The 25982-nt window shown below is 39.6% G+C and overlaps 1 protein-coding gene across 2 annotated transcripts in view; it reads left to right on the forward strand.

Moving 5' to 3' along the window:
- Window positions 1-25982, forward strand: part of ZEB1 (zinc finger E-box binding homeobox 1) — a 195329-nt gene that overhangs the window by 149312 nt on the left and 20035 nt on the right. For both annotated transcript variants that reach the window (XM_081230059.1, XM_081230060.1), the window contains exons 4-6: window positions 3476-3637; window positions 18600-18802; window positions 22089-22194. In XM_081230059.1, coding sequence (XP_081086185.1) covers window positions 3476-3637; window positions 18600-18802; window positions 22089-22194 — 471 coding nt within the window. The remainder of the gene's footprint in view (window positions 1-3475; window positions 3638-18599; window positions 18803-22088; window positions 22195-25982) is intronic.

Consider the following 25982-nt stretch of genomic DNA (forward strand, 5'->3'; position numbering starts at 1 on the left):
TGCGATTCTTCACATATTCAGATTTGCAAAGAATTATGGTTATCTATTAATAAAAATATTTTAATGTCTTGTCAACTGACAGTTCTATTAAATGCTCCTTCAGTTTTGTTGAAAGCAAAAATGGAAAGCCACCTAATTTGCTAAAGGATTTGTTTCCCAGTCACCAGAATCATTCACTCCCTCATTTCCTGGGACATATGTCAAAAGGCTTTACCAATACTTACTTATCAAAGGACTAATGATATCTGTTTTCCCTTTTGTTACTTTTTTCCCCTCACTTTGAGGCACCTTGTTTAATATATTCAGAAATGGTTGGAGATGTTGAAATATTGCTAATTTTAGTACCTTCTGTCAGTACATTTTTTAATAAAAATCCTTTTAACATGTGAATTAACTATATTTTGATCAATACCTTAGAGCTATAAACTTAGTTCATTCAATTTCTGGAAAATTTGTACCTAATAACCTTACTAGTAAAACCAATTATCACTGTTAGACCAATCAGCCAAATCAGACTTTCTGTCAGAAAAAAAAGGGTGTCTTCATTTTTCTAATTAAAATAAATGTGTTGATACACATTTTGAGGGATTTTATAAAATATTTTCTATGAAAAACATGTTACAAATAATGAGGAATATATAAAGTATAAATAAATACATCTTTAAAATAGATTATTCAATAATGAGATTAGGATTATTTATATCTAATCTAATCGTTATGCTTCATAAAAATCTTGGTCTCCAAATGGGTACCTTTACAACCAGTGTATAGATAAACTTATAACTTATTGAAGATGCAAGGTTTGTGTATAAAATACAGATTACGTATATAATTCTGAGAAACATATACTATTTAAAACCTCATTGTACCATCATCTAGCATATATATAGTTACTAGGCTATAGAAAATATAAACATTTTAAAAGTGGAGACTATTTAACTGAAATAAATATTTTGCAATATAATCTGATAAAAATATTTCTAAGTAACTTGTCAAATCTATATTTCTGTATAGGAAATCACATAAAATATAAATTTCATTCATGAGTTTAATCTAGTTTAACTTGAAAATTTGAAGTTACTTTGAAAAGACCTAATAACACAGACTTGTACTACTTTAGTTATTCAGAAGTGCTTATTGTTCTAGCTAATGACAGATCCTAGGAAGGGTTTTCGAGAATACTCTTTGCTTTGCTCTCACCAGCCTCCTGAAGAGCAGTGAATTTTTTAATAATAGGGAATGAAACAGGTGAGATCATTAAAGGAAAATTACTCTCACTCCCCCTGGATATATTACATAGCTGAGTTCAGAGCTTTGTAACTAGGGCCAAAATAATCCCCATTTCAATTGCCATGCTTTACCCCTGATAGAAATCCATGTAAACAGGAAAGGCTGGATGCCTAGAGTGCTCTTATGTTGCTCTGATTGATCAACAAAGAAGGTTTTCCTCAATCGGTATTTTGAATCGTTTCCCTTCGGCAACCTGGAGGTTTTTTACACTCCGAGGCAATGCACTGTATTAACGTAAGGGATGGAGGGGGAGGGATCTGCCTCTCTGAAGTTAGAGCAAAGGACTGTGAAAAGCAGGGGTAGAAAGAACCTTCAGGATTCTAGGAAGGACCGTGCATGGAAGCTGAGGATCTGGAAGTAGATTCCGTTTAAACCAACAGTACTGGCTTCACTTTAAAAGAGTCTTTTCCTCGCCCCCCCTCCCACCCCGATCCAGTAACCCTGGTTTGGTGACTACAGGCGTCAACTAAAAACTACAGTTCTCAGTACAGTTACCATTGAACAACACAGGCCTTAGAGGCACCTGACCCTCCCCACGGTGGAAAATCTGTGTGTCATTTACAGCCAGCCCTTCCAACACGAGGTTCCTCTGTGTCCACAGTTCCACATCCACGGATTCAACCAACCACAGTCATGTAGTACTTACTATTGTAAGTATTTACTATTTACTAGTAAATTTACTAGTAAATAGTAAAAGTATTTACTATTGAAAAAATCCGAGTATAAGTGGACCCACACAGCTCAAACCCATGTTGTTCAGGGGTCAGTGTGTATAGCAGATACTAAATAATAGATAGCTCTTGGCTGCATTTAAGAGGAGGAAAAAATGACTAGTCATCATGATTACTATGTCATCATCGGCTCTAAGTTTGTAAATAGCAGCCACCCTGAGGAGTTGGGTTACTAGTCCTGTGCAAGATTGCTTTGGTAACTGTCGAACAAAAGGATGCCCTTACATCACCATTTTAATTTTTTTCATGATTTTTTTTTTTTTTTTTTTTTTGGCTGTGCTGTATCTTTGTTGCTGCGCATGGGCTTTCTCTAGTTGAGGCGAGCGGGGGCTACTCTTTGTTGCGGTGCGCGGGCTTCTCACTGCGGTGGCTTCTCTTGTTGTGGAGCATGGGCCCTAGGTGCGTGGGCTCAGTAGTTGTGGCTCGCGGGCTCCGTAGTTGTGGCGCACGGGCTTAGTTGCTCCGCGGCATGTGGGATCTTCCCGGACCAGGGCTCGAACACGTGTCCCCTGCATTGGCAGGCGGGATCTTAACCCCTGCACCACCAGGGAAGTCCCACCATTTTAAGCACCAGTTCAGTCTGCTGCTTTATAAATTTAGAACTGAGTTCAGTCTGAAGTGTGTGAAGAGGTCAGCCATGAGACACCCGGGGGCCACCCTGACCCAGGACAGTTAGCAGCAGCGTGGAGCAGACCCTCCTCCGGGAGGAAAAGGACGGGAACCCCAGGATACCAGTCCCGCTCTGCAAACACAGCAACGCTCTGGGCTGACTTCTCCAAGTGAAGACGTGCTGTTATGCTCGGAACCTTCTGACTCAGGGAAAATGCCTCTCCTTCACCCCACGGTTACACATTTACTGAGGAAGAATAGCTCTGCCTGTATCTGAATACTAGGGTAGATAGGAAGCAGTTTTATCAATTTGATACTCTTTGACTCTTATGAGAAGTCTTTCCAACTGTAGGGAACTACTAAAGCTGTTTTCTGAGAAATCACATAACTGAACTGAACTTCAGAGCAGTTTGTTATTCAGAGAAAGGTTCAGATTTCAAGCCCAACTCCAACTAAATATGAACAGTAGGTTGCTAGGAAGGACTGAGGTTTGAGAACTACATTTTTCTCTTCTCCTGTTTTCCTTGCTTTATCATTGATTCAGAAACTAAGGATTCAGCCAGCCTTCTCTGTGTCTTGCTCGTCAGTAAAATGGAATAGAAGTACAACCCTAAAGCTTAAAAGGGATATTTTGACAATGTCAAGACTTTTGTAACATCTTAAACTTATGAAAACGGACTTAATAGATTATAACAGAACGAGTAAATTTTTAATGTTCCGTAAATATTTCCTGCAAGTTCAAGAACAATCATTCATTCTCTCAAGATAAACAATTTCTTATTTAGGAAAACTATGTAACAACTTGGTGGTGAAATTGGTTTTTATAGAGTATGCATTTCTTTTAGTAAAAGATGATGAATGCGACTCAGACGCAGAAAACGAACAAAACCATGATCCTAACGTTGAAGAGTTCCTGCAGCAACAAGACACTGCAGTCATCTACCCCGAGGCACCCGAGGAGGACCAGAGGCAGGGCACGCCAGAGGCCAGCGGGCACGATGAAAACGGTAACAAGCATCACAGCCGCTTTGTTCTCATCTCCAAAGGATTATTGCTTCCATTACTCTATGTGGGAACCCACTCTACTAGAGGGAACATTTTTGAAAACCAAAATTTACTGCAGGTGGCTGTAGAGCGTGATCTCTTTAATCAGTGGAACAGTGTCCATGGTAACAGTAGAGCATTATATCAGTGGCCTCTTGTGTGTATAGTGTGATGCCACCACATGTGAAATGCTTAGGGCAGTGCCTGGACATTGATTTCCATTCACTTACATGGTAGCAAGTAGTAGAAATGGGAACTAGGATGACCCTTACTGCCCTTTGATTATTCTCCACTGTTCTGGCAAGAAAAGCATGGCTGTCTGGTTCAAAACATAGTAATTTGGAGACAGATGGTTCTCCTGTATCTACTTTGGTCCTCTCTGATATGAACAGCCAGTATATAGAGTGGTAAAATGCAATAATAATGCGTTCATACTCTCCTGAAAAGAAATACGCTGTCATTCTGCCTTCCATGCACTAGAAAGAAACAGATGAAAATATTCCTGTAAGAAATTTTACACAGTATCTGTACCAAGAACTAGGAAGATGCTTGGAATGTTTGAGGATATTTGAAGTATTAAGATCCTAAATCTGGTTTGGTTTTTCCAGGGTTCCCAGTTTAATGGATAGATTTAGCTTAATAGCCCAAGAATCAACTTTTTAAAAGACTTTTTAGAGCAGTTTTACATTTAGAACAAAATTGTACAGAGGTGCAGAGATTTCCCATATTCCCTGTCCCCCCATTGTCAACATCACTCACTTTCCTCCTGCTAACTTTGGGTTTTGTTTGTTCTTAAATTTCTAGTTGCTTTTGGTGTAAGGTTAGGTTGTTTATTTGGGATTTTTCTTGTTTCCTGAGATGAGACTGTATTGCTATAAACTTCCCTCTTTAGAACTGCTTTTGCTGCACCCCATTGGTTTTGGATCATCATGTTTTGACTGTCATTTGTCTCTACGTATTTTTTTATTTTCTCTTTGCTTTCTTTAGTGACTCATTGGTTGTTCAGTAGCGTATTGTTTAGCCTCCACAGGTTTGTGTTTTTTTACAGTTTTTTTTTTTTTTTTGTAGTTGATTTCTAACCTCCTAGCACTGTGGTCAGAAAATATGCTTGATAAGGTTTCAGTTTTCTTAAATTTATCAAGGGTTGCTTTATGGCCCAGAATGTGATCTATCCTGGAGAATGTTCCATGTGCACTTGAAAAAAATGTGTATTCTGCCACTTTTGGACAGAATGCTATATGAATATCAATCAAGTCCATCCGATCTTATGTGTCATTTAAGGCCTGTGTTTCCTTTATAGATTTTCTGTCTTGATGATCTGTCCATTGATGTAAGTGGGATGTTAAAGTCCCTCATTATTATTGTGTTACTGTTGATTTCTCCTTTTATGGCTGTTAGCATTTGCCTTGTATATTGAGGTGCTCCTATGTTGGATGCATAAATATTTACAATTGTTATATCTTCTTCTTGGATTGATCCCTTGATCATTGTGTAGTGTCCTTCTTTGTCTCTTGTGACAGTCATTTTAAAGTCTATTTGGTCTGATATGAGTGCTGCTACTCCAGCTTTCTTTTGATTTCCATTTGCATGGAATACCTTTTTCCATCCCCTTACTTTCAGTCTGCATGTGTCCCTAGGTCTGAAGTGGGCCTTTTGTAGACAGCATATATATGGGTCTTGTCTTTGTATCCATTCAGCCAGTCTTTTGGGTGGAGCATTTTAATCCATTTACATTTCGGGTAATGACTGATATGTATGTTCTGATTGCTGTTTTGTTAATTTGGGGGGTGGTTGTTTTTGTAGCTTTGGGCATTTATTGTTTGCAGATTTTTTGATGGCAGCCATTCTGACTGGTGTGAGGTGTTACCTCACTGTAGTTTTGATTTGCGTTTCTCTAATCATTAGTGATGTTGAGCATCTTTTCATGTGCTTCTTGGCCATCTGTATGTCTTCTTTGGAGAAATGTCTATTTAGGTCTTCTACCCATTTTATGATTGAGTTTGTTTTTTTTGATATTGAGCTGCATGAGCTGTTTGTTGGGTGGGTTAGTTTTGTAGGTCTTTTTTCTTCCCTTCCTCTTTTGTCCTCTTGTGATTTGATGACTATGTTTAGTGTTGTGTGTGGATTCCTTTTTCTTTTCTGTGTATCTATAAGTAGATTCTTGGTTTGCGGTTACCATGAGGTTTTGATACAGCCGTCTATATATGTATACACAAGATTGTTTTAAGTTGCTGGTCTCTTAATTTCAAATGCATTTCCAATATCCTGCATCGTACTCTCCTCTTCTCATGATTGCTGGTTTTGATAGCATGTTTGTGAGTGGATGATTCCTACCTTTACTGTATGTTTGCCGTGACCAGTCAGCTTTCACATTCATAATTTTCTTGTTTTCTCTCATGGGCTTTTCTTTTCTGCCTAGAGCAGTTTCTTTAGCATTTGTTTTAAAGCCGGTTTGGTGGTGCCATATTCTCTTAGCTTTCGCTTGTCTGTAAGGCTTTTGATTTCTCCATCGAATCTGAACAAGAGCCTTGCTGAGTATTCTTGGTTGTAGGTTTTTCCCTTCCACCACTTAAATATATCCTGCCACTCCATTCTGGCCTGCAGAGTTTGTGCTGAAATACCAGCTGATAACCTTATGGGGATTCCCTTGTGTGTTATTTTCCCTTGTGTGTGCTTTTCCCTTGTTGCTTTTGATATTTTCTCTTTATCTTTCATTTTTGTCAAGTTGATTAATATGTGTCCGCATATTCCTCCTTGGGTTTATCCTTTATGGGACTCTCTGCACTTCCTGGACTTGGGTGACTGTTTCCTTTCCCATGTTAAGGAAGTTTTCAGCTATTATCTCTTCAAATACTTTCTCAGGCCCTTTGTCTCTCTCTTCTCCTTCTAGGACCCCTATAATGCAAATGTTGGTGAGCTTAATGTTGTCCCAGAGGTCTCTTAGGCTGTCTTCATTTCTTTTCATTCTTTTTTCTTTATTCTGTTCTGCAGCAGTGGTTTCCACCGTTCTGTCTTCAGCTCACTTATCCATCCTTCTGCATCATTTATTCTGCTATTGATTCTTTCTGATGTATTTGGCATTTCAGTTATTGTAGTGTTCAACTCTGTTTTTTTAATCTTCTAGCTCTTTGTTACACATTTCCTGTATCGTCTTGGTCTACGCCTCCATTCTTTTTCCGAGATCTTGGATCACCTCTACTAACCCTTACTGTGGATTCGTTTCCAAGTAGATTGTCTATCACTTCATGTAATTATTCTTCTGGGGTTTTATACTGTTCCTTCATCTGGAACGTAGTCCTCTGCCATCTCATTTTGTCTCACTTTCTGTGTTTGAGGTCCCACAGACTGCAGGATTGTAGTTCCTCTTGTTCCTGGTGTCTGCCCCCTGGTGAGTGAGGCTGGTCATGGGGCTTGTGCAGGCTTCCTGGGGGGGGACTGGTGCCTGCCCACTGGTGGTTGGAGCTGGGTCTTGTCCCTCTGGTGGGCAGGGCCGTGTCAAGGAGTGTGTTTAGAGGTGGCTGTGGCTCAGGATGACTTTAGGCAGCCCGTCTGCTGATGGGTGGGGCTGTGTTCCTGCCCTGCGGGTTGTTTGGCCTGAGGCGTGCCAGCACTGGAACCTAAGGGCTGTTGGGTGGGGCCAGGTCTTGGTGTCAAAATGGCGGCCTCCAGGACACCTCATGCCAATGGGTACCCCCCAGTACCTCTGCCACCAGTGTCCTTTTACCCACAGTGAGCCACAGCCACCCCTCACCTCCCCAGCAGACCCCTCCAACACCAGCAGGTAGGTCTCGCCCAGGGTCCTATGAAGTCACTGCTCTTTCCTGTGTCCCAGCTCACACTAGACCTTATTTGTGCCCTCCAAGAGTGGTGCTTCTGTTTCCCCCAGTCCCGTGGAGTTCTGCAGTCAAGCCCCACTGGCCTTAAAAGCCAAATGCTCTGGGGGCTTCTCCTACCAATGCAAGACCTCCAGACTGGGGAGCCTGACATGGGGCTCAGAACTCTCACTCCTGTGAGAGAACCTCTGTGATATAATTATTTTCTAGTTTGTGGGTCAAACTACAAAATAATTAGTATGGGATTTGATTGTATTGCGAATGTGCCCCTTCTACCATCTTGTTGTGGCTTTGTCTTTGGAAGTAGAATTATCTTTTTTGGTAGATTCCAGCCCTTTTTTGTTTATGGTTGTTTAGCAGTTAGGTGTGATTTTGCTGTCTTCGTGAGAGGAAGTGAGCTCAGGTCCTTCTACTCCACCATCTTGTCCTCCAGGTTTACTTTAATCTCAGGTATGTATTCTTGAACTCAGTAGTTCCAGTGGTGATTTCCTGATTCTCCGTCATGAAGTTGGAGGAGGAAGGGAGCTATGATTTGGCCCATTTTTTAATTTAAATTATTTTATTTCTTAGCAGTGAGTTTTAAGAATTCTTTGTATATTTTGGATACTAGTCCTTTTTCAGATGTGTCGTTTGCAAATAGTTTTCCCAGTCCATGGCTTATCTTCTAATTCTCTTCTAGTTCTCTTGTTATTGTCTTTCATGGAACAGAACTTTTTCATTTAATGAAGTCCAGCTTATCAAGTATCTCTTTCATGGCTCATGCCTTTGGTATCTAAACTGGCATTACCATACCCAAGGTCACATAGGTTTTCTTCTGTTGTCTGTGATCCATTTTGAGTTTTGTAAAGGGTGTAAGGTCTGTGTTTACATTTTTTTTTTTTTTTGTATGTGGATGTCCAGTTGCCTTTGCTTTTTGGGCTGTCTATTCTGTTCCACTGATCCATTTGTCCCTTCTCTTGCCAACACCACACTTTCTTTATTATAGCTATATAGTAAGCCTTGAAGTCAGATAGTGTTGGTCTCCCAACGTTATTCTTCACCTTCAATGTTATGTTGCCTCTTCTGGGTCTCTTGCCTCTCTGTATAAATTTAGAATGTCTGTCATTATCCATAAAATAACTTGATTGGGATTACAATGACTCTGTAGATCTAGTTGGGGAGAACTGACATCTTGACAATATTGAGTCAATATTGAGTATCCATGAACATGGAATATCTCTCTATTTATTTAGTTCTTTGATTTTATTCATCAGACTTTTGTAGTTTTCCTCAAATAAATATTATAATTTGTTAGATTTATGCCTAAATATTTTTGGTGCTAGTGTAAATGGTGTTGTATCAATCAGCTTTTAAATTTTTGAAGGAAATCGAGAAGGATGGTACAGAAAACAAAACAGATTCCATTGTAAGAGTGAACTGTACCTTCCTTAAATCAGGAATCGGCTATGCAAAAGAGCAGAAAGAGAAGTTTCACTCCAGAATAGATAGGATTTCTGTAACTAATGTGGTGACAAAGGAAAAAGAAGTAGGGTACTCTAGGAATTGTTTCCTGCATACGTGTGGCAAAAGGACACGCTTCTGAAAACTATAAGTAATTACCCCTGGGGACACTGCATTTCAGCTTAATGATGTGCGTTCTGTTGATCTGTTTGCATATTTGCAGAGTCCGTAGTTATTGGCATTATAATCCTGTAGGGCCTTAGTTTTCTACTTTTGTTTCTTGATTGTTTTTTTTTTCTCTTAAAGAAAATGTGTTAACATTTCACCTGAAGAAGCAGTAGCTTACAATAAATATGAAAGGGAAATAGAACATTTTAAATGCAGATGTGTATAACTATGTAAAATTTTTTATGTAACAAAGAGGATTTCAGAAAGTATCAGTGAAAGAAAATAATGAAAACTAAAAAAAGTTCCATTGCATAGATCAAATAAGGTTAAACTTTGTAAAGTCCATTGTTACAAATCAATGCAGTAAAATCCCATAAAATTGAGGCCTTAACTGTTCTGAATTAGTAAAACATTTTTTGTTTTGTCTAATTATCATTCAATGTTTTTAATTCAGGAATTCATTACTTTTAGGTATATAATGTAATTTAACTGCTAATACAGTATTTCACAGTAGATTTTCTGTCACACCAGCAACATCTGTTTACATAGAAAACGTGATTATCTTCAGAAGCACTTAGGTTTTTAGTGTTTTAATAGATAAAACATACTGTCTGCATGTCATAAGTTGTAAACAGGGAAACTTTACTCCAACAGATGGATTTATCACAAATTCTGGTTCAGTGGGGAACAAATCAAGGACATTTTTCACAGGTTTTATATCAGTCTGCCTACTAAAGGAAGTTTAAGGTACAGAAATTTAAAATGTTTTTTAAATAAGTATATTCATGGTCACAGATACATAAAGAAATTATGGTTCAAAAAATCGTCAGACATAGGTTGGATTTTTTAGTAGTACTGAATTGCTACCATAAGTTTATTATAGGAATGCTAAAAAGAAACATTTTTTTCCTTACATGACAAGTCTTCATTGCTAAAAAGTGAGTTTTTAAAAAATAATAGTCCAGTATTTTTTAAAACAGAAACAAAAATTCTAACTTTTAAACCTGTTCATTCTATAACTTATGATGTCAAATATTTAGATTTTTTTCATTGTTTTATGCAATTGGCCTAAAAGAATAAATTCATATCTCGTACATGTGAGAACATTCAATAGATACTGATTTATGAGTATGAACATTCAATAGATACTGATTTATGAAAAGAACTTGCTATTTGAATATGAGAGAGAAACTTGTCATTTTATGGAATTATTAGTATTTTGTTTACTGATTGGAAGGATTAATCATGAAGGTAAAGAAAAAATAGAATGTAATGCAAGCAGACCGCTTATGACCCAGGAGTACAAGGAGATTGAATCATGGAATCACACTGTGACTGTGCTACTGATGACCAAACACCTGTAACGGTGGACTCTGACGTTAGCCGCTGAGACCAGTAGGATAGACAGACAGTCTGGCAAGGAGAGTGTCCCAAATGTTGATTTCCTACTTGTCTGTACAAATAGGAAATTGATACTAGACAAAATATAACTTCATTTCCCCCCCAAAATATCCTCATGTGGCTACTCTAGTCCCCAAAGAAGGGGGTCATGCCAGAGTCATCACTAAGAGAAAAAAACTCTGGTTCCAGGTGCCTTGCAAGCTGATAACAAAAAAAAACACAGCATAAACCATTGGGGGTCTTGGTTGTTTGATTTTATTTGTATATTTGATACATATTTCGGTGTATTTAGCTGTATAGTGTCAGGTGCTTAGCTTATTATTTGCAGGCCTGCCCTTAAGCAAGACATTTAATTTACATAGACTTGAATTACAATAATGGAGACACATGTTTATGAAGCATTTGAAGAATGTTACAAAATGTTCTTTGGTGGTTTTTTTCTGTAAGAAATTCAAAATGAAGGTAAGATGATATTTACAATAAGATGTCACTTAGGAACTTATTTCTTTGAAGAAATACATCAAATATGGAAATCTACTCTTAAATATTAATTGGCCAAAGTAGTATTACATTTTTAGGATTGGCAGGCTTAGATGGTTCCATATATGAAAAATATCTAGTTCACTCTGCCAACTACAATTCATCCATAATGCCCTTATTTTCGGAAAGCTATCGTAATAGTCATCCAGATAAAACTATACAGAAAATGTGTTGGTGTTTCAGGAGAGAAAAGAACATGAAGAGCCGTGCAGGGGGTGTCTCAATGGGCCAGGCCTGGTCTGGCCCCCACTGCTCCTCTCAGTACACACTCTTTTGGTCTGAACTCGGGCACAGGGCCACACCTACCTGCAAGGGAGTCTTAGAAACATAGCCCGTGTGCTGCTTACTCTCCAAGGACTATAACTAGAGTGTCATTTTTCTCTAATTAACCATGAAAACGAAGAGAAGAAATATGTTTTAGTGAAAAAGTCACACAGCATGTGTTTGACTTTCGACTTCATCATTTACTGGCTGTGTGATTTGGAAGTTATTTAGCCTTTTCTGGGCCTCACGTTCTCTTTATAAAATAGAGGGGTGGATCAGTGTGTTGTTTTGAGAATCAAATACAAAGCATAATGTCTGGTACGTAGCAGAGGGCCTTGGTGGTGGTAGCTTCGGTAATTTTTTTTTATAACATCTTTATTGGAGTATAATTGCTTTACAATGGTGTGTTAGTTTCTGCTGTATAACAAAGTGAATCAACTATACATATACATATGTTCCCATATCAACTCCCTCTTGAGTCTCCCTCCCACCCTCCCTATCCCACCCCTCTAGGTGGACACAAAGCACCAAGCTGATCTCCCTGTGCTATGCGGCTGCTTCCCACTAGCTATCTGTTTTACATTTGATAGTGTATATATGTTCATGCCACTCTCTTACGTTGTCCCACCCAGCTTACCCTTCCCCCTGTGTCCTCAAGTCCCTTCTCTATGTCTGCATCTTTATTCCTGACCTGCCCCTAGGATCTTCAGAACTTTATATGTGTTAGCATACGGTATTTGTTTTTCTCTTTCTGACTGACTTCACTCTGTTTGACAGACACTAGGTCCATCCACCTCACTACAAATAACTCAATTTTGTTTCTTTTTGTGGCTGAGTAATATTCCATTGTATATATGTGCCACATCTTCTTTATCCATTCACCTGTCAATGGACATTTAGGTTGCTTCCATGTCCTGGTTATTGTAAATAGTGCTGCAGTGAACATTGGAGGTAGTACATGACTCTTTTTGAATTATGGTTTTCTCAGGGTATATGCCCAGTAGTGGGATTGCTGGGTCATATGGTAGTTCTATTTGTAGTTTTTTAAGGAACCTCCACACTGTTCTCCACAGTGGCTGTATCAATATACATTCCCACCAACAGTACAAGAGGGTTCCCTTTTCTCCACACCCTCTCCAGCACTTATTATTGGTAGATTTTTTGATGATGGCCGTTCTGACTGGTGTGAGGTGATATCTCATTGTAGTTTTGATTTGCATTTCTCTAATAATTAGTGATGTTGAGCATACTTTCATGTGTTTGTTGGCAATCTGTGTATCTTCTTTGGAAAAATGTCTATTTAGATCTTCTGCCCATTTTTGGATTGTGTTGTTTGTTTTTCTCAAATTGAGCTGCATGAGCTGCTTGTAAATTTTGGGAGATTAATCTTTTGTCAGTTGCTTCATTTACAAATATTTTCTCCCATTCTGAGGGTTGTCTTTTCGTCTTATGTTTTCCTTTGCTGTGAAAGTTTTAAGTTTCATTAGGTGTACCATTTGTTTATTTTTGTTTTAACTTCCACTTCTCCAGGAGGTGTGTCAAAAAGGATCTTGCTGTGATTTATGTCATACAGTGTTCTGCCTATGTTTTCCTCAAAGAGTTTTATAGTGTCTGGCCTTAAGTCCTTTAATCCATTTTGAGTTTATTTTTGTGTACTGGTGTTAGGAAGTGTTCTAATTTCATTCTTTCACATGTAGCTGTCCAGTTTTCCCAGCACCACTTATTGGAGAGGCTGTCTTTTCTCCATTGTATTCTTGGCTCCTTTTATGAAAAATAAGGGGACCATATGTGCATGGGTTTATCTCTGCTCTTTCTTTCCACTGATCTATATTCTGTTCTTTCTTTCCATTGATCTATATTTCTGTTTTTGTGCCAGTACCATACTGTCTTGATTACTGTAGCTTTGTAGTATAAGTCTGAAGTCCAGGAGCCTGATTCCTCCAGCTCCATTTTTCCTTCTCAAGATTGCTTTGGATATTTGCAGTCTTTTGTGTTTCCATACAAGTTCTGTGAAAAATGCCACTGGTAGTTTGATAGGGATTGCATTGAATCTGTAGATTGCTTTGGGTAGTATAGTCATTTTCACAGTGTTCATTCTTCCAATCCAAGAACATGGTATATCTCTCCATCTGTTTGTATCATCTTTAATTTCATCAGTGTCTTATAGTTTTCTGCATACAGGTTTTTTTTTATTCCTAGGTATTTTATTCTTTTTATTGCAGTGGTAAATGGGAGTGTTTCCTTAATTTCTCTTTCAGATTTTTCATCATTGGTGTTAAGGAATGCAAGAGACTTCTGTGCATTAATTTTGTATCCTGCTACTTTACCAGATTCATTGATTAGCTCTAGTAGTTTTCTGGGAGCATCTTTAGGATTCTCTACGTATAGTATCATATCATCTGCAAACAGTGACAGCTTTACTTCTTTTCTGATTTGGATTCCTTTTATTTCTTTTTCTTCTCTGATTGCTGTGGCTAGAACAAAACTATATTGAATAATAATGGTGAGTGGACAACCTTGTCTTGTTCCTGATCTTAGAGGAAATGGTTTCAGTTTTTCACCATTGAGAAGGATGCTGGCTTTGGGTTTGTCATATATGGCCTCATTATGTTGAGGTAAGTTTTCTCTATGCCTACTTTCTGGAGGGAAATGGGTGTTGAATTTTGTCAGAAGCTTTTTCTGCATCTATTGAGATGATCATATGGTTTTTCTCCTTCCGTTTGTTAACAGGGTGTATCACATTGACTGATTTGCGTATATTGAAGAATCCTTGCATTCCTGGGAAAACCCCCAACTGATCATGGTGTATGATCCTTTTAATGTGCTGTTGGATTCTTGCACCTATGTTCATCAGTGGTGTTGGCCTGTAGTTTTCTTTCTTTGTGACATCTTTGGGTTTGGTATCAGGGTGGGGGTGGCCTCGTAGAATGAGTTCAGGGAATGTTCCTCCCTCGGAAGAGTTTAACAAGTATAGGTGTCAGCTATTCTCTAAATGTTTGACAGAATTCACCTGTAAAGCCATCTTGGTCCTGGGCTTTTGTTTGTTGGAAGATTTTTAATCACAGTCTCAACTTCAGTGCTTGTGATCGGTCTGTTCATATTTTCTATTTCTTCCTGATTCAGTCTTGGCAGGTTGTGCATTTCTAAGAATTTGTCCATTTCTTCCAGGTTGTCCATTTTATTGGCATACAGTTGCTTGTAGTAATCTCTCATAATCCTTTGTATTTCAGCTGTGTCACTTGTCTCCTTTTTCATTTCTAATTCTATTGATTTGAGTCTTCTCCCTTTTTTTTCTTGATGAGTCTGGCTAATGGTGTATCAATTTTGTTTATCTTCTCAAAGAACCAGCTTTTAATTTTATTGATCTTTGCTGCTGTTTCCTTCATCTCTTTTTCATTTATATCTGATCTGATGTTTATGAGTTCTTTCCTTCTGCTAACTTTGGCTTTTTTTGTTCTTCTTTCTCTAATTGCTTTAGGTGCAAGGTCAGGTTGTTTATTTGAGATGTTTCTTGTTTCTTGAGGTAGGATTGTATTGCTATAAACTTCCCTCTTAGAACTGCTTTTTGCTGCATCCCATAGGTATTGGGTCATTGTGTTTTCACTGTCATTGTTTCTAGGTATTTTTTTTTTATTTCTTCTTTGATTTCTTTAGTGATCCCTTGGTTACTTAGTAGTGTGTTGTTTAGCCTCCATGTTTTTTCCCTGTAATTGATATCTAGTCTCATAGCGTTGTGGTCAGAAAAGATACTTGATATAATTTGTTTTCTTAAACTTACCAAGGCTTGATTTGTGACCCAAGATATGATCTATCCTGGAGAATGTTCCACGAGCACTAAAGAAAGTGTGTTCCATTGTTTTTGGATGGAATGTCCTATAAATATCAATTAAGTCCATCTTGTTTAATGTATCATTTAAAGCTTGTGTTTCCTTATTTATTTTCATTTTGGATGATCTGTCCATTGGTGAAAGTGGGTGTTAAAGTCCCCTACTACAATTCTGTTACTGTTGATTTCCCCTTTATGGTTGTTAGCATTTGCCTTATGTATTGAGGTGCTCCTATGTTGGGTGCATAAATATTTACAATTGTTATATCTTCTTCTTGGATTGATCCCTTGATAATTATGTAGTGTCCTTCTTTGTCTCTTCTATTAGTCTCTGTTTTAAAGTCTATTTTGTCTGATAGGAGAATTGCTACTCCAGCTTTCTTTTGATTTCCATTTGCATGGAATATCTTTTTCCATCTCCTCACTTTCAGTCTGTATGTGTCCCTAGGTCTGAAGTGGGTCTGTTGTAGACAGCATATATACGGGTCTTGTTTTTGTATCCATTCAGGCAGTCTATGTCTTTTGGTTGGAGCATTTAATTCATTTACATTTAAGCTAGTTATAGATATGTATGTTCCTATTACCATTTTTGTAATTGTTTTGGGTTTGTTATTGTAGGTCTTTTCCTTCTCTTGTGTTTCCTGCCTAGAGAAGTTCCTTTAGCATTTGTTGTAAAGCTAGTTTGGTGGTGAATTCTCTTAGCTTTTGCTTGTCTGTAGAGGTTTTAATTTCTCCATCAAATCTGAATGAGGTCCTTGCTGGGTAGAGTAATCTTGGTTGTAGCTTTTTCCCTTTCATCACTTTAAATATGTCCTGCCACTCCCTTCTGACTTGCAGAGTTTCTGCTGAAAGATCAGCACTTAACCTTATGGGGATTCCCTTGTATGTTATTTGTTGTTTTTCCCTTGCTGCTTTTAATATATTTTCTTTGTAGTTAACTTTTGCTAGTTTAATTAATGTGTGTCTTCACGTGTTTCTGTATGGGACTCTGTGCTTCCTGGACTTGATTGACTGTTTCCTTTCCCATATTAGGGAGATTTTCAAGTATTTTCTTGGACATATCTTTCTTTTTCTCTTCTTCTTCTTCTGGGACCCCTATAATTCGAATGTTGGTGTGTTTAATGTTGTCCCAGAGGTCTCTGAGAATGTCCTCAATTCTTTTCATTCTTTTTTCTTTACTCTGCTCTGTGGTAGTTATTTCCACTATTTGGTAGTTATTTCCACTATTTTATCTTCCAGGTCACCTATCTGTTCTTCTGCCTCAGTTATTCTGCTATTGATTCCTTTTAGAGAGTTTTTAATTTCATTTATTGTGTTGTTCATCATTGTCTGTTTGCTCTTTAGTTCTTCTAGGTCCTTGTTAAATGTTTCTTGTATTTACTCCATTTTATTTCTAAGATTTTGGATCATCTTTACTATCACTACTCTGAATTCTTTTTCAGGTAGACTGCCTATTTCGTCTTCACTTGTTTGGTCTGGTGGTTTTTTTTTTTTTTTTGCAGTACGTGGGCCTCTCACTGTTGTGGCCTCTCCCATTGCGGAGCACAGGCTCTGGATGCGCAGGCTCAGCGGCCATGGCTCATGGGCCTAGCCACTCCGCGGCATGTGGGATCTTCCCAAACCAGGGCATGAACCCGTGTCCCCTGCATTGGCAGGTGGAGTCTCAAACACTGCGCCACCAGGGAAGCCCAGTCTGGTGGGTTTTTACCTTGCTGCTTCATCTGCTGTGTGTTTCTCTGTCTTCTCACTTTAACTTGCTGTTTTGGGGGTATCCTTTTCGCAGGCTTCAGGTTCGTAGTTCCTGTTGTTTTTGGTGTCTGACCCCAGTGGGTAAGGTTGGTTCAGTGGGTTGTGTAGGCTTCCTGGTGGAGGGGACTGGTGCCTGTGTTCTGGTGGATGAGGCTGGATCTTGTCTTTCTGGTGGGCAGGACCATGTCCAGTGGTGTGTTTTGGGGTGTGTCACCTTATTATGATTTTAGGCAGCCTCTCTGCTAATGGGTGGCGTTGTGTTCCTGTCTTGCTAGTTGTTTGGCATGGCCTGTCCAGCACTAGAGATTGCTGGTCATTGAGTGGAGCTGGGTCTTAGCATTGAGACGGACATCTCTGGGAGAGCTTTTGCTGTTTGATATTATGTGGAGCCAGGAGGTCTCTGTTGGACCAGTGTCCTAAACTCAGCTCTCCCACCACAGAGGCTCAGGCCTGACACCCGGCTGGAGCACCAAGACCCTGTCAGCCACACAGCTCAGAAGAAAAGGGAGGAAAAAAGAAAGAAAGAAAAGAAAGTTATTAAAATAAAATTTTTTTAATTAAAAATAAAAAAATTAAAAAGTAATTTTTAAAAAGGGGAAAGAAAGAAGAGAGCAACCAAACCAAAAAACAAATCCCTCAATTATAACAAGTGCTCAAAACTATACTAGACAGACAGAACCATAGGACAAATGGTAAAAGCAAAGCTATACAGACAAAATCACACAAAGAAGCATACACATACACACTCACAAAAAGAGAAAAAGGAAAAAATATATATATATAAAAAGAAAAAAAGAAAGAGAGCAAACAAATCAATAAAAAATCTACCAGTGATAATAAGCTCTAAATACTAAACTAAGATAAACATAAAAGCAGACCCAAGTCTACAGTTGTTCCCAAAGTCCACCTCCTCAATTTGGGATGATATGTTGTCTATTCAGGTATTCCACAGATGCAGGTACATCACGTTGGTGGTGGAGATTTAATCTGCTACTCCTGAGGCTGTTGGGAGAGATCTCCCTTTCTCTTCTTTGTTCAGACAGCTCCTGGGGTTCAGCTTTGGATTTGGCCCCACCTCTGTGTGTAGGTCGCCTGAGGGCGTCTGTTCTTCACTCAGACAGGATGGGGTTAAAGGAGCTGCTGATTCGGGGGCTCTGGCTCACTCAGGCTGGCGGGGAGGGAGGGGCACGGAGTGCGGGGTGAGCCTGTGGCGGCAGAGGCCGGCGGGACATTGCACCAGCCCGAGGTGTGCCGTGCGCTCTCTCGGGGAAGCCGTCCCTGGATCCCGGGACCCCAGGAGTGGCAGGCTGCACAGGCTCCCAGAAGCGGGGCGTGGACAGTGACCTGTGCTCACACACAGGCTTCTTGGCGGCGGCAGCAGCAGCCCCAGCATCCCACGCCCGTCTCTGAGGTCTGTGCTTTTAGCCACGGCTCGCGCCCATCTCTGGAGCTCCTTTAAGCAGCGCTCTTACTCCCCTCTCCCAGGTACGTGGGGAGTTTCTTGCCTTTTGGGTAGGTCTGAGGTCTTCTGCCAGCGTTCAGTAGGTGTTCTGTAGGAGTTGTTCCACGTGTAGATGTATTTCTGATGTATCTCTGGGGAGGAAGGTGATCTCCACGTCTCACTCCTCTGCCATCTTGAAGGTCTGTCCTGGCAATAATTTTTTAATGTTTTTAAATTTAAAATATATGATCCTTCTTTTACAGGAACACCAGATGCATTTTCCCAGTTACTCACCTGCCCGTATTGTGACAGAGGATATAAACGCTTTACCTCTCTGAAAGAACACATTAAATATCGCCATGAAAAGAATGAAGATAACTTCAGTTGCTCCCTGTGCAGTTACACCTTTGCATACAGAACCCAGCTCGAACGTCACATGACCTCCCATAAATCAGGAAGAGATCAAGTAAGTGGAATGACTGCATTCACGAACTTTCCACACTGAGAACTCACCCCTCCACAGAAGGCGAGGGTTTTAATATACTGAAAAATTTAGGGGATGTACTGGACAGTGTCAGGTCTACAGCCTTATGAAAAGGAAAGTGATTATTCATTTGGATTATCTGGTCATTTCTGATTTTAAAAGCACAAATGAACACTATTTTAGAGGTAACTAAGTTTTTTTTCTTTTTCAGGTAGGTCCCTTTCATCTCAATTGTTTTGCTTATACCATAACAAATATTTCTCTTATGTTTAGGATTTCAAAATACATACTACTGGAATGTTCAGTGTAGGGAAAATAACTGATTGCATAAACTGCATGCCTCTAAAAGTCTGAAGTTTAGACTCTAAGCCATTTTTAATCTGAAGATTCAATTTTCATATGGTTTATTCTACTTCTGTTTCACTTTGCCTCAACTTCTAGAAGCATAAACCAAGACTATCCTATAAGTGTAAGTTACATTTAAATTGTTGGCTCTGTACTTAAGTACAGATTAGAGTTAAAGAAGCTTTTGCCAGTTGTCCTTTTATAAGATCCTGATAACTATCAACTGCAAGTAATGAAATTTAGCTACTTAATTCTAGATTTAAAAATCAAGTAAATATTCAGCTGCACAGGGTATGTTGAGGCTACGTCCAGTTTCTTATATCCAAGGATGTGAACATCTGTCTACCTGAGTGCATGATGCACGAGAGTCTTCTCTGTGTGCGCCTAAGTCACAGATCCCCTAGAGGACAAGTTACCCCAAACCAGAAAACTGCAACAGAATGATGAGAAGGGTCAGCCTGTCTTCTCAGGGCTCTGGGGACAGCACTCACGAACTAAGATAAGGGGTGTGGGAGGGTGGCAGGCAGGAAGAACCAAGCTTCTCCTCAGGTGGGTTAGTGGTTCCGTCCACGCAGGGCACTTGGGGTGGAGCAAGCGCCAGGAGGGGAGAAAACTGACACACGGAAGACAAAGCCTATCTGTTCGCATGTGCCCCGCACGAGTCTTGTCAGGGACAATACAGACGCGTGCTCTTGCCACACTGGTGTCCCAACATGACCACGCTATAGACAAGCCCTGGGGAAAGGGCCTGCCAGGTGACGTTTGGGGAGCAGCCCCGTCCTGCCTCTGCTGCCCCACATCCTCTACCCTGAGGGCCCTTGTCAAAGGAGGGGACCTTCGGAGGACAGATGGAACTGGTGGGGAAAGCAGGAGATGCTGCTATAAAATTGTAAGATCTCTGATGAGCGTGAAGGCCACTTTCTGTGAGGATTGATGGGTGCTGTGAGGATTTGTCTAATGGGTGCAAAGGTAGCTGGTTTTATATGTGAAGTATGTAGTCAGACCAACGTCAGAAAGGAGCTGTGATAAATGTAATAATGTGAGGGAAACAGAATTGGGAATAAGTTAGGTTAGGAGGCAGGAAACCAAAGGGCAGACCATCTGCGTTGCTGGCCTTTGAAAATCATGCCGTGACCTAAAGATACGCATTTCCAACAAGTGTCTGAGTTTCGATTCTGTATCAGCCCTGTTGTAGGTGTTAAAGGCACAATAGTGAAAAAGATGAGCAAAGTCCCTGACAGTAGAAGGCGTGTATTAGTAGGTGATAGAAATGTAAGATATAAAAGCAGGTAGAATGAAGAAGAAATAAGGCAAGAGTAAGAGGATAGAAAGTGGTGGAAGCTGCTATTTTTATTTTTTTTTTACAGGGTAGGGAAACCTTTCTGAGAATAAGTGTGATAGGGAAGCCACTGAAAGATACTGCATTTTGTCTTTATATTTCTAAGGCAGCACGGGCTCTTGGGTGGAAAGTAGACTGAGAGGGACAAGAAGGAAGCAGGGAGGCCACTTAGAGGCTGTGGCTGTGATCTAGGCCAGAGGTGGTCGGTGTGGCAGACACGACATCGTTAGGGACCGTGGGTGCAGGATCGTTGCTGGGGGATTGAACAAGGGTCTAAGGGAAAGAGAGGGATCCGGGATTCTTCCGAAGTTCAGGGCTTAAGTGATGATCAAGTCAATGAGGGGGTTATTCACAAAGGTAAGAGACACATGAGAGGAGGAGCCGACTCTTCCAGGAGAGGAATGCAGGGGTCACCGCAGGGGTCGCCGCAGGCCTGTTCCCAGCGGGGACCATGGAGGGAGCAGCCGGCTGTGAGGGTCTGGCATTGAGGGGCGGGGAGACTTTGAGCGAGAGAAATCTGGGAGTTGTCACCGTATGTCCGGTTTCAAAGCCAGGGGTTTGGGTGAAGTAGAGCCTGACACGTGCTCATTCTCTGTCCTTCCTGTACGAAGGACAGAGGGAGGGAGATTCCAGTGAGGGAGAGCACGCTGGACTTGAGCCTTTGACAGATGGATAGAATCTTAACTGTCATAATTCAGGGGAAACATAGCCAAGAAGTAAGGGACAGTATAAATGAGAGCAAGGAGATGAAGAGCAGTACATGTGCAGAAGATTGGGACTCACTGGATGACTAGGGCATAGGCTCCTGGGAGGGGACTGGTGAAGAAGCAGCCTGGAGACTCAGGGGCTATGAACCTGGCGTCTGTAGTATTAGAATCTGGGTTCAGGGGTGGAGAGGAATCCTCTAGAAATCTATGAGCAGAACTGGTTGAATAATTCAATTCCAGCAGTGCTTCTGTAAGATTAATAAAGGGTACAGAATATATTCGAAGTATATAGAAGTGGAGATTTGATAAGCCAGGCAGAAAGCTATTATAACAATCCATATATGGCTGAAAAAAATGGAAGTACTTTTTAAATCATCAGATTAAGTTACATTTTGGAAATACCAAACTTGTACTTTTTAAATCATCAGATTAAGGTACATTTTGGAAATACCAAACTTACTAGAGACAGGCTAAAGTGCTGAAAAAGCCCAGCCTTTTCTTCTGTTCAGGAGACCTTGTGCTTCTGTGTAGTAACTATGCTAGAGACAGATGATGGGATGTTCTCGACTGCAGTTCCTTTATCTGTGAATGAGACTGAGGGGAGATGGTCTCTGGTTCCTCGCAAAGTGTGTAGTATTTCATAAAGTGATTCTGATCCTTTAGGAAGTGGAGATTTTCCTTTTCCTTTATGTCAAAATTCTGCTGCCATGATCAACCTCCTTTTTGGTAATATTCCAAGTGTTAGATTTTTGTGACTTAAAATTTGAGGCCTTTAAGAAACAAAAGAATCACCAAAACGTTACTTTTAGTAGACTGGATGTTCTTTATGTCTAAAGCCTTTTTGCTTTATAAATAAAACACCAATTCTTTCTTACAGAGACATGTGACGCAGTCTGGGGGTAATCGTAAATTCAAGTGCACTGAATGTGGAAAAGCTTTCAAATACAAACACCATCTAAAAGAGCACTTAAGAATCCACAGTGGTAAATATTTGTTTTCTTTGTCTATGGTGAATATCATAGCAATGATGGTAATAAATTACACACATGATTAGAAACGCTGCTTTTCTTTTAGGATAAAGACTAATCTGGAGAAATCTTCTGCTCGTAAATGGTATTTTACTGGAATCTTAATCTTTGACTAAAGTATAGCAAGTCAATAGGACATACTCCAAATTTCCTCATCAGAATATAGCATGCGTTAACCAGACATACAACCCGAAAACACTTCAGCTTTCTGGTGAATGTTAATTTCATCACCTCCCCTGCACAGTTAACAAGGGAATGATAAAAGGTATAGGGGTACCGTGTGCACAAGCAAAGGAGGAGATGAAGACACTCTTCTTTACATGAGAGAAGTAGAAATGGAACTCGAGGCAGGAGGTGGCATGGGTGCTGTGGAGTCAGCGGGGCACGGACTGAGGCGTGAAGGGGGACCTACAGGAGGGAAATGTGCTCTGCCCTCATCTCACCCTTCTCTTCTACACCAGTCACTGTCTGCAGCTTTACGTACAAAATGGACATTACTATATGGTAAAAATGTTATGTCTGTTTAGAAACTTGTTTCCACAAAAGCTATCAAAACCTAGAAAGTATCCCACATTTGCATTATGAACTCTGTTCGTCTCCTGATTCATTCTGATATGTTACTTAAATAATGAGTGGGAAATTATGTGTCTGCACATGCGTATTTTGTGAAGATTTTACAAATATCCTGCAAAAAGAGTAGAGTTGGGAGGCTTTACGAGGGCTGGTTGGTGATATCTGAATGGAACTGCATTTCTAGACGTTGTGCTGAATTGGGTGTTGAGGGCTAAATAATGTTAAAGTTACCACTTAAAAATGCTCAAACCAAGATTCATACAAATACATTTTTAAATTTTTACACATTATAATGTGTCTGGAAAGTAAAGATTATCTTTTAGAGCCTGCAACAGGATCCTGTTTCTCAGCTCCTGTGCCACTGAACAGTTTTCATCAATTTTATACATATATATTAATATTAATTAACATATATTAATATATATATTAAATGGATCTTTTTTCCTCTTACACCACTGTCCTTTTTTCTTCCAGCTTTATTGAGATATAATTGACATACAGCACTGTATAAGTTTAAGGTGTACAGCGTGATCTGACTTACATACATCATGAAATGATTATCACAATAAGTTTAGTCAACATCCATCTCATACAGATGCAAAATTATAGAAAAATACTTTCCTTGTGATGAGATCTCTTAGGATTTACTCTCAACTTTCATATGTAATATGCAGCAGTGTGAATTATACTTATCATGTTATACATTGCATTCCTAGTACTTATTTATCTTATAACTGGAAGTTTGTACCTTTTGACCACCTTCATCCAATTCCCCCTCCCCCCACCCCGCCTCTGGTAATCACAGATCTGATCTCTTTTTCTATGAGTTTGTTTGTAAATTTTTACAAAGTGTCTTTGTCTGGTTTTGGTATCAGGCTGATGCTGGCCTTGTAGAATGAGTTCCTCTTGCAAACTTATTTTTGAAACAGTTTAAGAAAAATAGGTGTTACATCAATAATATATTTTTAATAACCTCCTGTCTTATCAGAAATGATTTGAAGTTGTTGATAGAGATATAGCTAATTCAAGGGGGTTATTTAAATATTAAAATTGGGGTAATAAAGCTTAAAGTAAGATTCACATACAAAATGAATGTCATATGGTCCTATTTGCAGTCATATAAGAAGGATTTATCAGATCTATAGATGATACGCAGTTGGGATGCACAGATCACACCAAACATTAAAATATAAGTCTAGAAACAAGAAGTTAATAATCACAGAATCCCACATTGATACTCAAAACTCAACCTCAATCAAGTAGGGAGCTACTATCTGTAATACCTACAGAAAAACTTGAGGAGTTTTGATGGTGAAGAGCTTTGTATAAGCTAACAGTAAGCTGCTGCTTTAAAAGATAAGGCAAATTTAGGCCACATCATAGAACCAAAACTCCCACTGTGCTTTGCTCTCCATTCATTATGTGATTTATGTCTCCTATTATTAAAATTATTTACTACGAGGCTTGTACACCTTTAATACAGCAAAAATTTTAAAAACATTTAAAAATAAAGTTAAGAAAGTAAGACAGGCATGAAGTAAACGTGAGAAAAAAAGGAATATATAAAATCCTTTGCACATACTAGAAGTGACCACAAATTAGACCCTAAGGTTTAGGAAGTAAGAAAACTACAGTTAGTAACCAAGACCCAGAGTGACTGTAAAAAGCACAACCCTTACATATGGAACAACTCCTACAGAACACTGGCAGAAGGCCACAGACTTCCCAAAAGGCCGTGTGGCTGACAGGGTCTTGGTGCTCCAGCCAGGTGTCAGGCCTGAGTCTCTGAGGTGGGAGAGCCAAGTTCAGGACATTGGACCACCGGACACATCCCAGCCCCACGTAATATCAATTGGCAAGAGCTCTCCCAGAGATCTCCATCTCAATGCTAAGACCCAGCTAAACTCAACGACCAGCAAGCTCCAGTGCTGGACACCCCATGCCAAACAACTAGCAAGACAGGAACACAACCCCACCCATTAGCAAGGAGGCTGCCTAAAATCGTAAGGTCACAGACACCCCAACGGTCCTGTTGACCAGAAATACAAGATCCAGCCTCATCCACCAGAACACAGGCACCAGTCTCCTCCACCAGGAAGCCTACACAACCCACTGAACCAACCTTAGCCACTGGGAGCAGACACCAAAAACAGAACCTGCAGCCTGTGAAAAGGAGACCCCAAACGCAGGAACTTAGGCAATGAGAAGACAGAGAAATACACAGCAGATGAAGAAAGTAAAAACCCACCAGACCGAACAAATGAAGAGGAAAAGCGCAGTCTGAAAAAGAATTCAGAGTGATGATAGTAAAGATGATCCAAAATCTTGGAAATAGAATGGAGGGAATACAAGAAACATTTAACAAGGATCTAGAAGAACTAAAGAGCAAACAGACAATGATGAACACAATAAATGAAATTAAAAATCCTCTAGAAGGAATCAATACCAGAATAACTGAGGCAGAAGAACGGATAAGTGACCTGGAAGATAAAATAGTGGAAATAACTACTGCAGAGCAGAATAAAAAAAAAGAATGAATGAAAAGAATGGAGGACAGTCTCAGAGACCTCTGAGACAACATTAAACGCACCAACATTCGAATTACAGGGGTCCCAGAAGAAGAGGAGAAAAAGAAAGGGACTGAGAAAATATTTGAAAGGATTATAGTTGAAAACTTCCCTAATATGGGAAAGGAAATAATCAACTCCAGGAAGCACAGAGGGTCCCATACAGGATAAATCCAAAGAGAAACACACCAAGACACATGTTAATCAAACTATCAAAAATTAAATACAAAGAATTAAAAGCAGCAAGGGAAAAGCAACAAATAACATACAAGGGAATCCCCATAAGGTTAACAGCTGATCTTTCAGCAGAAACTCTGCAGCCCAGAAGGGAGTGGCAGGACATATTTAAAGTGATGAAAGGGAAAAAAACCTACAACCAAGATTACTCTACCCAGCAAGGATCTCATTCAGATTCGACGGAGAAATTAAAACCTTAACAGACAAGCAAAAGCTAACAGAATTCACCACCACCAAACCAGCTTCACAACAAATGCTAAAGGAACTTCTCTAGGCAGGAAACACAAGAGAAGGAAAAGACCTACAATAACAAACCCAACACAATTAAGAAAATGGTAATTGGAACATAATATATCCATAATTACC

The sequence above is a fragment of the Mesoplodon bidens genome, assembly GCF_964165515.1.
Source record: "Mesoplodon bidens genome assembly, chromosome: 3".
Taxonomy (NCBI): domain Eukaryota; kingdom Metazoa; phylum Chordata; class Mammalia; order Artiodactyla; family Ziphiidae; genus Mesoplodon; species Mesoplodon bidens.